The following is a 15,677-nucleotide window of genomic DNA, read 5'->3' on the forward strand; positions in this document are numbered from 1 at the left end:
GAGTCAATGAAGAAATACACGTAACACATTCAGAAGAGTGCCCAACACATAATGAGCGCTCCATGATCATGACTATTATTTTCAATGCTTATTCTTGGAGTCAGTTCTTGAAAGTGGAATTACTAATCAGAGATTATGTATATCTTTGAGGGTTTTGATACATTTCACCTAGTTTTCACACAGGAAAACTCCACCCCCAGAAGTGGAAGAGAATGCTTGTTTCCTCAGCCTTACCAGCAATGTACACTACCCTTGTTTTTATCCTGGCCCAACTGACAGGTAAAAAATTGTATCTTCTTTTTGTAGATGCCATGTTGGAGTTTTCCTCCCACTCTACTGTTTGCCTTTTAGCTTTTTTTGTGGTGTTTGGCAAACACAAGTTTTAATTGTTATATTTAATTATATGGGTCCTGCTCTCCTGTTCACAAGTAATGATGGTGACCAGGAATGAACAGACGCCCCAGCCTGGGCCAATCACGTCCCCTCCTGGAAATCAGCAATTATAGTAGAAGATAATCAGTTGGTTGCCACACTTGTGCGTAAATTTAGTGGCAGGGAAAGGCCAGAAGATGTGCCTGCCTCTTCTTGCACTGGATTGAAAAGGAGGAAAAGTAAAGAATGGTAGTCTTTGCCTCCCGTCAGTTCTGATCAAGTGGTAACTGTGCCATCCCAGTTTTTCACTATTTTGAGTATCATGCCTGCCTGGCTCCAGACATTGCCAGAACACTTGCTGCCCCCTCCAGATCGGGCATCCTTCCTCTGTGTGGGATGACACAGGCCAGGATGAGCCCAGGGTGGGACACCAGTTAGATCTGAGGTTCCATCTCACCATCTGCCGTCACTGAACCACCAGAGGTGTGGTCAGTATTAAATTGCAGAGCCATGAGAGGCTAGTGGCTTCATCTAGGCCATGGCCACAAAATCTCTTACAGCTTCATCCCCTCCTCTCCTGCCCCACTACACTGCCTAAGACCTGGTTCAGACTCTTGTCTCACCCCGTCTGAGCATTCCTGTCTCCAGACTCCTTCTCGGTGGAACTCTCATATGGCTCCCAGTCTGACTATTCTGGGTGCCTCGGTGATTAACCCAGATAGTGCCACGGTGGAAGAAAGACACACCTTGTCATCCAAGATATCTGGGCTCTGATTCTTGCCACTTCACTAGCTGTGTGGTCTCAGACAAATGCTGGAATTCCAAAACCAGGGTTTCCTTTTACTTAAAATAGGGATATTATTATCATCCTATCAGGTTCTGACCTCCTGTAATAGGCGCTATACCTACTGTGTATTGTTTGTCTTCTCAGCTGGTCTGCAAGCTCTTTAGAACTGGGACCTTGTTGTATTAATATTTCCATCAGTGCCTCACCTGGTTGTTGGTTGACAGAAGGCCCTTAGTAAATAAATTCCTGCAGAGGTGAACTGGATCAAGTTCCAAACTTGAAAATGCAATCAATCCAGATGTTTTCACATCAGTGGATTATAAACTGAATTGATTTCCCCCTTAGCTGAAAGTCGGTAGCCCTGGAATATTTTTTACAGAATCCCAACTGTTTCTGTAAAACACTGACTGACTTTTATTCAGTATAACTAGATACTGCGGACCAGAAACCCCAGCACTTCTGCACCTTAACTTGGCAGCTGGCAAAATGAATTACCACGGGGGCCCCTCCCAGCAGAGCACATGATCGACCACAGCTGTGCATGTTTTCTAGCATGACTGCACCAGGACAGGGCTCCAAGCCGCTGGGTGGAGCAATGCGCCCTGGGGAGAAAGCTTATGACATTTCCCCTATGATTTCAGAAAAGAAAAGAAAAGAAAAAACTCTCCTTTTCTTATGCGTTGTTCCTGCTCAATGTCAACAGAAACTGTCATGGCCTGTCTACACACAGACGCACGCGTGCACGTGTAGAACACCAGCCCCCCCGCAGTGAGATGGAATTGACACAGCAGTGGTCCTAAGAGCGGAGGTGAGGCAGACATTGGTAGCTGGTTGCCTACTCTACATGCACTTCCTCCTTTCCCTTGTTAACAGAACCCCATTTTATTCGGGGTGACAAGGTATGCAGCCAGAAGGCAGTCTCCCAGCTTCCCTGGGAGGGCTCGGCTCCAGCCCATGGAATGTCAACAATAGTCTGTGTGGAATGTCCCAGAAGACTGCTAAAGGAAGCCTGACTCCATTGCAAGGTCTGCTCCCTTTGGCCATCCTCCCTTCCTTCTTCCCCTGGATGAAAGTCATCTTGATGGCTGGAGCTCCAGTAGCCATCTCGGAACTTGCAGTGAGCTTGAGGACGGAAGCCACAGGCCAGGGCAATGGAGCAGAATGAGAAAGAGGCTAGATGCCAGATGACGGAGGAGCCACAAAATCAGCCCCGAGGCTTAGTTTCCAACTGCTTCTGTAAAAGAAAAATCAGACAATAACAGCAAAGACTTCTATCTAGTTTAAGCCAGTTTTTTAAAAAATTCCATTTTCTGTTATATGCATCCTATGAATCTTACCCAAAAAGGTGTACTGGTGTGCTAGGGCTGCCATAAAAAAGGACCATGGACTGGGTGCCTTAAACAACAGAAATTGATTGTCTCAGTTCTGGTGGCTCAAGCAGGATCAAGCTGTCAGCAGGGTTGGTGTCTTCTGAGATCTCTCTCCTTGGCTTGCAGACAGCTGTCTTTCCCTGTGTCTTCACATGCTCCCCTCCCGTACATGACTATGTGCAAATTTCCTCTTCTAATAAGGACATCAGTCCTGTTGGATCAGGGCCCACCCTAATGACCTCATTTTAACTTGATTACCTCTGTAAAGACCCTACCTCCAAACACAGTCACATTTCTGAGGTCCTGGGGATGAGGACTTCAACACGTGAAATTTGGGGGGGACACAATTCAGCCCACAACATGAGGCATGAATAAAGAGATAAATTATGGCTCTATTTTTTTTTTGTAATAGCAGAAAAATTGGTAACACATGCCCCTCCATAGGGTAATAAGGAAACAAACTATTTGTATAGTATGCTGGCGTAAACACACATATAAATGCAACACAACCATTGCTAGAGACGTTTGATGTTTGCAAATGCATAGAAAAACGTATACAGTAGCAACAAACTGCTAACTGTGGTTGGTGTGGAGTAAAATCGTGGGGTAGAGTCAATGGTTGGAACTTTGTATAATGTTCAAGCATTTTACAGCTGCAATGTCATGTCTTTCTTATGTGATTAAAAATTTAAAAGAAATGAGCAGATCATCTAGTTAACACTTGCGGAGTTTTACAGCATCTCTGGCCAGAATCTTTTTAAGTAAGAAACAAAAGATGGAATGATTCAGCCTTGAAAAGGATTAGTCAGAGCCCACAACATTAGGTTAAAACCAGAAGAAATACGGAAGCCCTTTTAAGAGGAAAAACGATTTCTCAAACAGCTTTCCGAGCTGGAGAAGCCAGGAGCGGGAAGGCCGGCCGCCGGAGCCTCTGCGCCGGGCTAGAGCGGCTGGGGGCCATGCGGCCCCGGGGACGCGGCCCGGCCCCTCCTCCCGCCGACCTGCGGACGCGGGGCCGCGGCACTTCCAGCTGCCATGCACCCACGGAGAACGCCGCGGCCTCGGAGGACTGGGGCCCCCGGGCCCGAGAGAGCATGCTGCCTGGCCCGCGCGCTAGGGCAGGAAGACGCCCCGAGCCCAGGCCCACCAGCCGGGCGGGGCCTCCGCGGCCGCGGGGCGGTGCCAGCACGACGGAGGGGCGGGGCCACGGCCACGGGGCGGGGCCAACATGGCGGGTGGGCGGGGCCAGCATGGCGGGGCCGCAGGGACACGGACGGGGCGGAGCCTGGTAGGCTAGCGCAGGCCGGGGGCGGAGCCACGGGGACGGGGCCTGGTGGGCTAGCGCGGGCCGGGGGCGGAGCCACGGGGGCGGGGCCTGGTGGGCCAGCGCGGGTCGGGGGCGGAACCACGGGGGCGGGGCCGGAGAGAGGGAGACGGGGCGGGGCCTGGTAGGTTAGTATGGGCCGGGGGCGGAGCCACGGGGGCGGTGCGCCCGCGGGGGCGGGGTCCCGCCGACGACGGTCGGCGTCGGGGGCGGGTCGGCGCGCGCATGCGCGGGGGGCGCGGAAAGATGGCGGCGTGCGGCTGGGTCCGCGCGGCCCTGGTCCTCCTCTGCGCCTCAGACCTGCTGCTGCTGCCGCCGCCGCGGGCCTGCGCGGCCGAGGGCCCGGCCGGGACCCCCGGAGAGGCGCCCCCGCCGCCCCGGAAGAAGAAGAAGGACATCCGCGACTACAACGACGCGGACATGGCGCGGCTCCTGGAGCAATGGGAGGTTCGCGCGCCCCTCCCGCCGACCCCTCACCCTGACCCCTGACCCCTGACCCCGTCTCTCCTCGTGCCCTCCGCGTCTCCTCTGACGCGGGTCTCCCGGGTGTCCCCTCCGCCGGGCCCAGCGCGGTCCCCGCGCCCTGCCGGCAGCCCTGAGATGGGAGGGGACCTTCCGCCCCGTCTTGGGGCGACGGGGGCGCTGTGTCGGGCCTGTCCTCGGGGTGCCGGGGCTGCGGCGGGCTCGCCCGGGGTCGCGCGGCCGTCTGAGGAGCGGTGACGGGGCCTCCGGGGGGCTTCCCGGTTTGCGGCTCGGGCGCCTGGGCCGCGTGGGGACAGTCCCCCCTGGGAGCGCGGCCGCCCGCCGGTCCTGTTACCTCTCCGGGCGGCTGGGCGGCTCGTTCCGACGCGCGTGCTTGGCCGTTGGTGGCCGTGTCTGCGCGCCGGCTCGTGGCTGTGACTCGGGGGGGCGGACGCGCGTGTTCGCGGGGCTCCGCAGCTGGGGAGGGAGGCGCGGGCTGGAGGCCGCGGACGCGGGAGGCGGACCTTCTGCAGCAGCGGCTTCCCGGTTCCCGTCTCCCTTGCGGCCTCCCGGCTGATTGTGGACTGAGCAGATGCACTCAGGTGGGAGCACCTCCCGGGGGAGCCGCCCCCTGGGTGCTCGGCCCCACAGCCAGCGTGCTGCCGAGGTGAGCGGCGCCCGGCCGTCGGGGACCGCAGTGACAGCAGCAGCCCCTACGTGGGGACCGCTGAGCGCCCTGACTGGCGGGTGCCCTGGGAGCTCAGGGTCGGGGAGGGAATCTAGGCTGGGAGAGTGCGGGGCGGGTGCCGCTGCCGGAGCGGCTGGTCTGGGGGGACGCGGAGCTGGCTGGAGGGCGCAGGTCCGGCCTCTGCAGGCTGTGCTGCGGGTGCTGAGCGCGCTCTCTGGGCCGCGGTCTCCCGTCTGCAGAGCAAGCGGCAGGAGCAGCCCCAGGGCTCACCGAGGAGCATGGGGAGAATCTGGCAGGTGCGGCTCCGATCCTGAGCCCGGCGCCGGGGCTCGCGGAGGGGAGCGCGCTGGGCTAGGCCGCGAGTGCTGCGGGGTTTGGACTCTGTTTAGAAGGAAATACGAAGCCGTGGTGAGTGAGAAGTTGGGTTACCCATGTCTGTGTTTAGTCGTCCGAGATTTCGACCGGAAACGCGTGCTGGCTCTTCTGCGTGCCCTTCCATTCGCAGACGGTCTTTACAGCTGGAACAGCATCCGTGGAGTTTTCTGCCCGGTTTTCATTTGAGATGTTAAGCGTCTTCCCAAGTTACTACAGGGTCTTCATCGTGCTTTTAGAAGGCTTCACAGTGTGCCCTTCAGCGGACGTTTTAGTGATTGAAGGTTTTTGAATAGTGGAATATCATGATCCGGGCTAAACTTCAGAAACATTAATTTCTCCTCAAAGATTAGGATGAACATTCAGGCAGGGAGACACTGAAGGCAGACAACTTAGCATTTATTGAGTTCAATTAGGTAATAGGACTACTCCAAGCATGTTATCGCGTTTAATCCTCTTACCACATTGATGAGGGAGGGTCTTCTCCCTATTATCTAAATGATTATATTGAGGCACAGAGAGGCTAATCAACTTGCCCAAGGTTGCACAGCAACTTAGCTGAATTTCAAATTCAGTCACTTGATTTTAAAGCCCGTTCTTTTAACCATTTTACTACAGTGCCATATGCGTTGGTGAACAGAAGTGCAAATGAAAGTAAGTGAAGTGGACCTAGATTAAGTCAGAAGCTGCAGGAGTGGAGTGGAACGGAGAAATGGGAGAGATTTTACACGCTAACAGGACTCGGCAGTCGCTTGATTGTGTGACTGGGAAGAAGACAGAATAATGTGGTAGAGGACAGAAGTTTGAACCCAGCCCTACGCCTTGGTAACGGTGTGGTCCTGGTTTTCCTTGTCCGTAGAGCCAGGGAACAGCCGCTTTGCAGGGTGCCGTGCAGACCCTGGGGTGCGAGCCTCCTTCCCCAGGAGCAATGATGTTTCTGTGGGAGTGCACATCCTTTTCTGTGGGTGCTTCTTATAGGATGCACCCCCCCCCCGCCCCCCCTCCCCCGTGGGGATCCTGAATCCGCCCCCGTTCCTTCCCACTAGCACAGGCCCTGGGCTCTGTGAGAGGCCAGCCTCAGGCGTGTGGGGTGGGGAGCGAAGGGGAGGGCTCATTCTGCTGTTAGAACCGATGCTGAATCCCAGCTGGTGTAGAAAAGCCACAGGAGGTTCTTACATTTTATGGCAGGATAGCAGGAAGGGGGCGGGGGCATTCACAGCCGGCTGTGTGGGTTTGCCTTTCATTGCCAGTCCTCCAGCATGTGACCTTGAGTGCACTCTCTTATCTGAACCTCGTCCTCAGGTGTTCAGTGGAGCCCTGTAGGGTGTCCTGCAGGTTGGGGATGTAAAGTGTGACGTCCCTGGAACATAGTGGCTACTCGGGAGGCCATGGCTGGTGTTTTTGTCAGGGACCATGGGAGGAAGAAAAGGGGAGGCAGAGGAGGGGAGTTCGCCGAATTTGACAAACAGCAAGGGGGTCTCGAGAATTGTGAAGCCCCTTGAAAATGCGAGACTGGCCTGGAGGCAGGGCTGGGCCTGGGGTCTGGGCAGTGCCTGAGCCCTGCCTGGGGGCGCCGGGTGGAGAGGGTGACCAAGCTAGGAGACAGCAGGGAGGTGCTGGGCCTGAGGGGGGAGCTGCACGTTTCCCTGCGGCTAGGGTGCTGTTTTTCCATTTTTTTTCCTGTAGCTATAACACAAAGGCATTTAAAATGGAAACTAAGCTTTTTGAAAGGATCCTTCCCCTGGCTGTATAGTTACTAGACTTCTGATTATTTGATTATGTTTTCATTAAAAAAGGAATGCTGCTTCAGACCTGCTGAGCTAATTTCTGTGGCTGTTAGTGAAATCACTTTGAGAAATGCCCATATTTGAGGCTGTTGAACCAACTAGGAAGCTTGAAGTGATTTAAAGAGACCCAGTGGATGCTGTGGACAAGCAGGACAGCGTGAAGACAGAAGCAGCCTGTGCGTCTGGCAGCCAGGAGCTCCAGTGTGCCGTTGAGGTGTGATCTCCAAGGCTGGTTGTAGCCAGGGGCTGCGGGAAGAGCCACGTATCGGGAGTGCTCACCTCTTGCCCGAGGAGGGAGGAGGGAGGTCCTGCTGCCCCTCCCTCTGGGGGTGCACAGTGACTTCCCACCCTGCCCAGGGCCTCGGGCTGAGGGCTGGAGCCTGGAGTGAACCCAGAGCTTGCTCTGCGGCCGCTGTTTGCAGCGCCCCCTCTGTTCTTAAAGCAAAGTGAGGAGGGAGCGTGTCAGCTGAGAGGGTGGCGGGTTGGGAGAAGGCTGGTGTGGTGTGTGGAGTGGTGAGGAGCAGGCCTGGAGGAGGGAGGAGTCTTCCGGGGTCACGGGGCTGGCGGGTGGGGCCCCCTGCAGCGGCTCCCAGGCCTCCTGCTGCCGTCCTCCATGGAGGCGCTTTAGCACAGCTCAGCACTGTTGCGCCTTCGGCCGCGGCCCTCAGCGGTTCATCCAGAGGGCCACGGAGAAGTGACACAGGGGTGTTCGTTCCGTTCTAGTCACAGCTTGGCTGAGATGCGTTCGTGTGCTGCGCGACTCACCCGCGTAAGTGCACGTTCCAGTGGCTCTGGGTATATTCAGAGAGCCGTGCAGCCACCGCACAGTCAGCGTTGGGACCTCTTCATCACCCCAAAAGGAACCGTGTGGTCTCCGTGGCCCGCTCCGTTCTTCCGGCTCTCCAGCTGCCCAGGCGGCCACGGGCCTGCTTCCCGCCCGGAGACGTGGCCCCTCCGGACACTGTGCTGATGGACTCACACCGCGTGGTCCTTGTGTCTGGCTGCTCTCGCTCAGCACAGTGTCCCAGGACCGTCTGTGTGGGGGCGTCTGTCCTCGCGCCACTGCTTTGTGTGACTGGAAGTAGTAGCCTTTCCTCCAGGGAGCACTGGTTCTTTTAAGTGTTTTTATCCATCTGTCAATCTTCCATTTATTAGCTGGCATTCCACTGTTAGTAATTTATTCATTTGGTTATGTATGTCCACATGGATTCAGTGGTTCCTATTTTATTTGTGGGTTACAGGTCATTCTGTCATTATTTATTTTGGTTTTCAGAGTATTCCTGATGCGGCCCTGAGCCCTCGTCACATTGGCTTCCGTGTCCTCTGGACACATCCCCTCATTCTGTGAGCACTTTCTCTCACTCTTGATACAAGAACGTAGTCCAGGCTGTCTTCTGTTTTCCTTGCTGGAATTAACCTTTTCTCCAAGGTACCCTAATCCTTTTCAATATTTTTATCTCTCTCTTAAAGGTCGTGAGTTCCTTCTGACGTCTCCACTTCCAGCCTGATACCACGGGGCACATGCTCCCCTTCCGTGTTTCTAGCTTCCTTCCCAAACTGCAGAGCACAGCTCCTCATCCTCACAACTCACTCCTTCCCTGGAGCCTCGAGCTCAGAGGTGGTTCAGTACTGCGGGCTCATAACTGCAGAGACCAGACTGCAACTTGAGTGGAGTCTTTGTTTATATCTCTTGTTTTTAGGTCAAATTGATAGACCTGAAATGCAGATCTTGAGGACACAGTCCCATGAGTTGTGGCAGATGGAGGCATCTGTGTTGTCCACACTGTCAAAATGAGAACATTTCCACCATCCCAGAAGGCTTGCTCATGTCCCTCCTCAGTGAGCCCCGCCTCACACCCCCCTGAGGCAGCCCTGTCCTCATTGCTGTCGCTCTGCGTTGGTTCTGCCTCGTCTTGAGCTTCAGTGAGCGGAACCGTGCGCCTGACTTTGTGCTTGGCTTGTCTCAGTTAATCTTTCTGAGATTTGTTGCGGATGTCAGTATTTGTTCTTCGTTGCTGCGCAGTATTTTCATTGTGTGGCCAAACTGGAATGTGGCCATTGTTGGAATCTATCATCTTGGGTAGATTCTTTGGGAGTGAAAAAGCTACAGAAATTCCTCATGCGGGGACTCTCTCGTCGGTGGCTGGGGTCACGGGTTGGGGGCACCGCCTGACCACTGACCAGGGTGACGGGTGGGGGCGGTGCCGTCTGTCCCATGATGGGTGACAGGTGGGGGCGCCTCCTGACCAGTGACTGGAATGATGGGTGACAGGTGGGGGCGCCTCCTGGCCAGTGACTGGGGTGATGGGTGGGGGCGCCACCTGGGACTCAGGCTTTGCTGACAGTCAAGTGGAGGGGCACTGCGGGTTCCCCTTTTCTCCTGTGACGGGGTCCCAACCTGCAGCTGACATCACATGCGGGTGTTTTGCCCCTGCCAGTTGGAAGGTGCGTTGCTGATGACAGGTTTTGCTTTTCCCATCCGACAGAAGGATGACGACATAGAGGAAGGGGACCTCCCAGAGCACAAAAGGCCCTCGGCGCCCATTGACTTCTCACAGATCGACCCGGGCAAGCCCGAGAGCATCCTGAAGATGACCAAGAAGGGGAAGACCCTCATGATGTTTGTCACCGTGTCGGGGAGCCCCACGGAGAAGGAGACGGAGGAGCTCACCAGCCTGTGGCAGGGCAGCCTCTTCAACGCCAACTACGACGTGCAGAGGTGAGCTGGGGTGGGCGGCCCTCTCTGCCCAGAGTTTCTTCTTGTACGTTCATTCATTCATCTGATTTCTTTTCTTTGAAGAAGAACATTCATGATTGGTCAAAGTAAGTTTGTTTATTTTTAAATATCTCATTTCCATCCCAAAGTTTATTTGTCTTTGTATCTTTACCCTTTATTCCATCTGAGTGAGAGGTTGTGTGGTGTAGCCTCGGGGGCGGGTTCGTTAGGGTTTGACAGCCGTCCGCTGCTCGCTGGAGGGCGCCTGTGGCACCATGTTCAGAGGGGCGATGACTGATTAGGGGAAGAGGTTGGCTTTTCTCAGCTCAGTGTCATCTGAGGTGCAAGTTCAAGGGATTTCCTTTTTCTTCCTCAATAACAGTTGTGAAATTTGGGGTCTTCAGATGTCTTAGTTTAGGAAACAGGAAAGTAATAAAAACAAATGGAGGACCCTAGGAGGTGGCAGACTGCCTTCATTAGCCTTAGCAGACACTTGAGGGACCGAGTCTGTGTTTGGGAGAGACTGGGCCCGAGCTGCCCCTGGTCTCTGGGGGGTGGCCGGGATAGCAGGAAGGTGCAGGGGTGGGGTGGGCCCTGGTCTCTGGGGGCAGCCAGGATAGCGGGAAAGTGCAGGGGTGGCGTGGCCCCTCAGGAATGGAGGAACCGTGACCCACTGGCCATGCTGGAGGGCCACCCAGACTCTGTTCTCTTCCTCTTTGGTCCTGGGGCCCCTTGAGTGTGGACGCTTGTGCTGCTTGCTGTTCGCTCCAGGGTTAGGTTTCTGTCCAGCACCTGAGGTCCCTGAGCCCTTCCTGGGCCATGTACCCTGGCCTGGTCTAAGCCTGTGGTGTTCAGCCTTTCTCAGCTGCAGCCTTGTCAAATGAAACCTCATCTGGGCACAGCAGTGTGTGAGACAGACGCACACGCAGCCTCCCTGCGTCCGCCGCAGCCCTGAGCCTCACCTGCGGCACTGAGAGCCCTCCTGGAGCCGGCTGCTGACCCGCAGTGAACCCCAGGGTCTGTCTCTGCCTTTGCCTCAGCTGAGGTCTTAAATAGTCCAGCCGGCTGGCATTTCGAGACGGTGAATGTCAGTGGGCACCAGGCCTTGGGGTACAGGATTTTTTGTTCCATATCCGTGTAGAATTGGAGAGGGGTTGTTTTTCTTGGTCAGCTACCGGGTAATTGCCCTGAGCCCTGAGTGCTGAGCGCTTACTCACGCGTGCTGACCGTGTGGTCGCCTTCTGTCCAGGTTCATCGTGGGGTCCAACCGCGCCATCTTCATGCTCCGGGATGGGAGCTACGCCTGGGAGATCAAGGACTTTTTGGTCAGTCAGGACAGGTGTGCTGATGTCACGCTGGAGGGACAGGTGTACCCTGGCAAAGGAGGAGGCGGCAAAGAGAAAAACAAGACCAAGCAAGAGAAGGGCAAAAAGAAGAAAGAGGGAGACCCGAAACCGCGGGCTTCGAAGGAAGACAATCGGGCTGGGAATAAAAGAGAAGACCTGTGATGGGCCGCGCTGGCTCTGTGGGCAGCACCGGGCCAGAGAGCGTGGCCAGGGCTCGCGGGGCTGGGGCGGGCGTGGGAACCGCACACCAATGAAATCCCACTTTCTCCCAGAACACGTCTGCCACAGGACCCGTTTGTGTCAGGCTAAGAATTACTGTTAAAAGGCTCCACGTAAGAAGGCAGGGGTTTCGGAATTAACGTTGAACACCGACACATTCGTGGTGGCTGTAAAATCCCTTCAGATGGAAACCTGACTCCTGCTTTTTCCCACTTAAATCTGAGGAGTCGTCGACGCCGCCGTGGCACCACCCCTTATCGGCCCTGCTCGCCTGCACGCCCGTGCTTTTTATTCTGTTAACTGAGAGGGTACCAGGCTCTGCTCAGACAGGCTTAAGGCTCTCGACCTAACTGACTCAGGCTCCTGGTGCCACCAACCTCGTTCTCGTCACTGTGGGATTCAAACCGGCCATGGGGGCGCACAGGGCTCTGGTATCCAAATACTCCCGGGGCCAGGCATGTGCAGCCTGAGCCTGTGCTGAGATGCGGAGGCAGAGCTTGTGGAGCGCGGCGATCCTGAGCGGCCTGAGCCCCTCAGTGCAGAGAGCTCTTGGTGTCTGTCAGGTTTGTGCGGCGTGCAGAGTTCGGGGGCTCTGTGCTGGGTCCTCATCCGGGAAAGGAGTGCTACTGCTGGGTCGCGTGTTCACTTAATGTCACAGTTGTAAGGGTGTCAGTCGGGAATCAGAGTGGTTTGCAGAGGGTGGCAGAACACTCAGTAACCTCATTCATTTCTAAATGTCTTTCTTTGATAAAGTGCCTAAATTTGCACTGTTTTGTAAGGTACTAATGTGATGCGCTACCTGTTACTGTCTGATTTTGCTGTTCGTGACCCAGAGTCCACTCCGAGTAAGTGTTACAGCATTTCTATACAGGTGTCACTTTTAGGAACTAAAATTATTTGTAAAAAACTTCCATTGGGATTTTTAACGAATTAAAACTAGCACACGTATGTGGTTAGGAAGTGTCGTTGTTGAAGAATGGCACAAAGTGAGCAGTCTGCAGCTGCCTGGTGCCACCGCCTTGTTCCCATGGGAGCTGCTCATCACTTGTTTAAGGAAAAAAGCATACATTCTCCAGCTCGTCATGGTGTGTGTGTGTTTTGGCCTCGCAGCGTCTGTTTCCCCCTATTTTGGTAAACACTCAGCTTTCCCCATGAGCCCCCTAGTACCCACTCTGTGCTTTGGGTGGGATGCTGCCCTGCAGGCCCCCAGCCCAGGGGTACGGGCGAGGCCCGGGCAGAGCCCTCCAGAGCGGGTGTGCCTGAGCGTCTCAGAAGAAGGTGCCTGTTCTGCAGTGTGGCCGCAGGGTCTGGGCGTCAGGATGGAGCCAGCGGGCAGGGCAGGGGTGGGGCAAGCCCCGCCTCAGCCTTTCTGGGCCCGCTGGGGCGGAGGTCGGGTCTGAGTCTAGCCGCGCTGGTCTGGCGCAGAGCCTCTTTCCTGCCTGGAAATTGCTGTGCTGAAGCGGGAGCGTGCCCGCACCTGCCCTGAGCCTGTGTTTCCTCGTCAGAGTGTGGCCGTCCTCACTTCTCGTGTGCAGCCCCTCCACAGTGCTTACCGAGCGCTGCGTGCTGGGTACCGCCGGGCGCAGGGACAGTGCAGACCCGGCCCCTGCCGTTGCAGAACTTAGTGGTTTGCTGGGAAGACAGATGTGCATCACATGCAAAGTGAAATGGCAACTGTTAGAAATCGGGAAGGAGCCCACCCTCTCGAGGGGCGGGGGGAGGCCAGGGGAATAGGGCCGTCTAGGCAGAGGAAACAGTCTGTGCAGAGGCCCTGTGCTTAGAAGTGGCAGAGGAGGGACAACTCAGGAGCCAGCTGGCAAGGTAAGAGGCACACGGGGCCTTCTGCATTTGGAATGCCCCGAAGGACTTAGAGCTGTGGTGGGCTGGGTGCCAGAGACAACCCAGTCTGCACCAGCTGTGCTGGAGACCTGGGTAGAAGCACACCAGTGGGCATGAGAGGGGAGTAGGGGTGAGCGGTTAGGCCTTGAAAGAGGTGCAGCTGAGCAGGGTGGTGGGGGTGGACCTGCTCAGTCCCTGCTGGGGACACTCGAGGTTTCAGGGTTTGCTGGCATACACAGTGCTGCAGTGGGCATTTTATGTACATTAATACAGAATAATTACATCCCGAAGCATTTTGGTAAACCTGTTTATATCTGAAGGGAAAATTCCTGACAGTGGAATCGCTAGAACAGACAGAACTTAACATTTTGGTATTTATAGTCAAATTGCTCTCCCAAGCAGTTCCAGCTTAGCTCTGCTAGTGATAGACCTCGGAGCCCTGCCCGGCCTGGGCGTTGCACTTGCCAGTTTAACAGATGCAAACCCCGGGTCTGCTTTGGCTGCCCTGACGACCCGGTGGTGAGGAGACGGCCAGAAGCCTGGCGGAGAAGCAGCACCCGGGCAGCCTGGTAACAGGAGCTGTCTGGAAAGCCCCGAGCAAGAGAGATGCCGTGTGTAAGGGGGTGGGGATATACATGTGCATCATAAACTTACTTTTACTTTTCTGTGTTTGTCTTATTGTCTCTTGATCTCACACGTTTGCCTGCTGTCCTCTGACCATGGGCTGTGAGCATGAGGACTAACTCAGACAACGTCCTTCCTCTGCCTTCATCCTTGTCCTCCAGCTTTGGTGGCTGTGCTCTAGTTTTTATTCCTTTGCTGGTTTCCTTCACAGTGTGAAACCTCGTTTTCTGTTTTAGGGAAACCAACTTAGAGTTTGTGCCCGCCCCTAGTCAGGGGGTTCAGGAGCTTCCTCATCTCCGGGTTCTCGTTCACAGGGCTGTCTGCACACTGACGGGGCATACGGTGCACCTGCGGCTCTCCTGGAGCTCTGGGGCCGCCCCCTCACCCCCGCTTGCCGGGCCACCTCGTTGCCAGCACTTGGTGACTTGGCCAGGGGAAGCCTGAGTGTTGGTTTTTTGGAACCTTTTTTTTTAGTGCTCCTAGAACATGGGGGTCATTTCCAATTACAGATTCAGCTCTTATTTTCCCCCCAATATTTTGGAAACATTTGTCTTCTGTTGTTAACATATTTTTTTATCTTGGTGTTTTTGGCATCAATTTTTTTCTTAGCTCTGACATAAGTTTTTTTTTTTTTTAATCTCATTCTGTTTTTAAGCTCACTGAGCTGTTTTCATTAAAATTCAGGTTTTTATTAAATTCTGTGAACTCAACAAGTCCAGGTGGAGAACCTCCACCTTGGGTTATGTTTTCCCAGAACACAGTGTCTGCCTGTACCTGGTCCTGTGTTCTGCTGCTGCTGCTGTTCTGTAAATGCAGACGGTTTGGCTGGACACACCTCTTTGTCGCTCCCCATCTCTGCGTCTCAGCCAACACAGCCCCAGGTGTGGCCACAGCCTCTGTTTTGGGTGCTCTCCCCAACGACCACCCCCCCCCACCCCCACCTGAGGCTGCTGCTTCCCTGAGCTGCTCTTGCTGTCCCTCAGCCTCCCTGTACCTGGGCAGGATGGGAGGGGCTCAGCAAGGCTGCGTGGTCTGTCCTGACGGCTGGGCTCTGTCCTGCTGTGGTTTTCACCCAGTGTCCTGGACAGGCTCCCCACCCCCACCCCAGTGTTCTAGGAGGTTCCTCCAGTCAGCGGTGACCTTGGGCCGCTGGTTTCCAAGGGAGGCTGGGCTGGCTTGTTCCTCACTTGACTACTCTCTCCACACCCGTTTTCCTTCTGCCCCTGCAGAGGAGGGAAAGGTCATGCAACCCACAGCTTCGACCTGGGCGTGTCCAGGGCCCGGAGAGTGAGGCCCTCCTACAGGCGCACATGCAGGGGCCACGAGACCATCAGGAGGAATAATACGTTCATGCTGGACAGCTGTCTTGGTGTTCATGGGGGATTGGTTCCAGACCCCCGCAGATACTGAAACTCCCCAGTGCTCAAGTCTGTTAGCCCTCCGTGTCCATGGGTCCCACATCCGTGGATATGGAGGGCCAACTGAATCCAAAAAATCAAGTTAATGTTAAAAAAACTACCGAACAAAAGATGAAATGTTAAAGACAGGACCAGGCGGGGAGGGGTTCAGGTGAGCAGCGAGCCCAGCTCTGCAGGTGTGGGGTCAGGTCCACCGTCTGAAGCCAGCAGTCTTTAGTTAGCATTTCCTCATGTTTTAAAGTTCCTATCATCTGACTTCCTGGGTTCTTGGTTTCAGAGTAAGAACTGAAATCCTTATTTTTGTTAAAATAATATGACAGTGATGTTAAAAGATCTCTATAAGAAAAAGGTAT

At 55.1% G+C, this 15,677-nt stretch overlaps 1 protein-coding gene and 1 long non-coding RNA gene across 2 annotated transcripts; one reads left to right on the forward strand and one right to left on the reverse strand.

Annotated features, from left to right (window-relative positions):
• Positions 1 to 1,827: 1,827 nt before the first annotated feature.
• On the reverse strand, positions 1,828 to 3,721 carry LOC138923972 (uncharacterized). The gene is made up of 2 exons (XR_011438355.1): positions 2,497 to 3,721; positions 1,828 to 2,393 (listed from the first exon to the last, which is right to left on the reverse strand). It is a non-coding gene; the product is annotated as an uncharacterized lncRNA (long non-coding RNA).
• A 304-nt stretch (positions 3,722 to 4,025) lies between these two features.
• On the forward strand, positions 4,026 to 12,518 carry MESD (mesoderm development LRP chaperone). Its single transcript, XM_023649285.2, has 3 exons — positions 4,026 to 4,300; positions 9,649 to 9,881; positions 11,128 to 12,518. The coding sequence occupies exons 1-3, from the start codon at positions 4,079 to 4,081 to the stop codon at positions 11,384 to 11,386; spliced, it is 714 nt and encodes a 237-aa protein (XP_023505053.1). The 5' UTR covers positions 4,026 to 4,078; the 3' UTR covers positions 11,387 to 12,518.
• The last annotated feature ends 3,159 nt before the right edge of the window (positions 12,519 to 15,677 follow it).

This window comes from Equus caballus, chromosome 1, assembly GCF_041296265.1.
Source record: "Equus caballus isolate H_3958 breed thoroughbred chromosome 1, TB-T2T, whole genome shotgun sequence".
Taxonomy (NCBI): domain Eukaryota; kingdom Metazoa; phylum Chordata; class Mammalia; order Perissodactyla; family Equidae; genus Equus; species Equus caballus.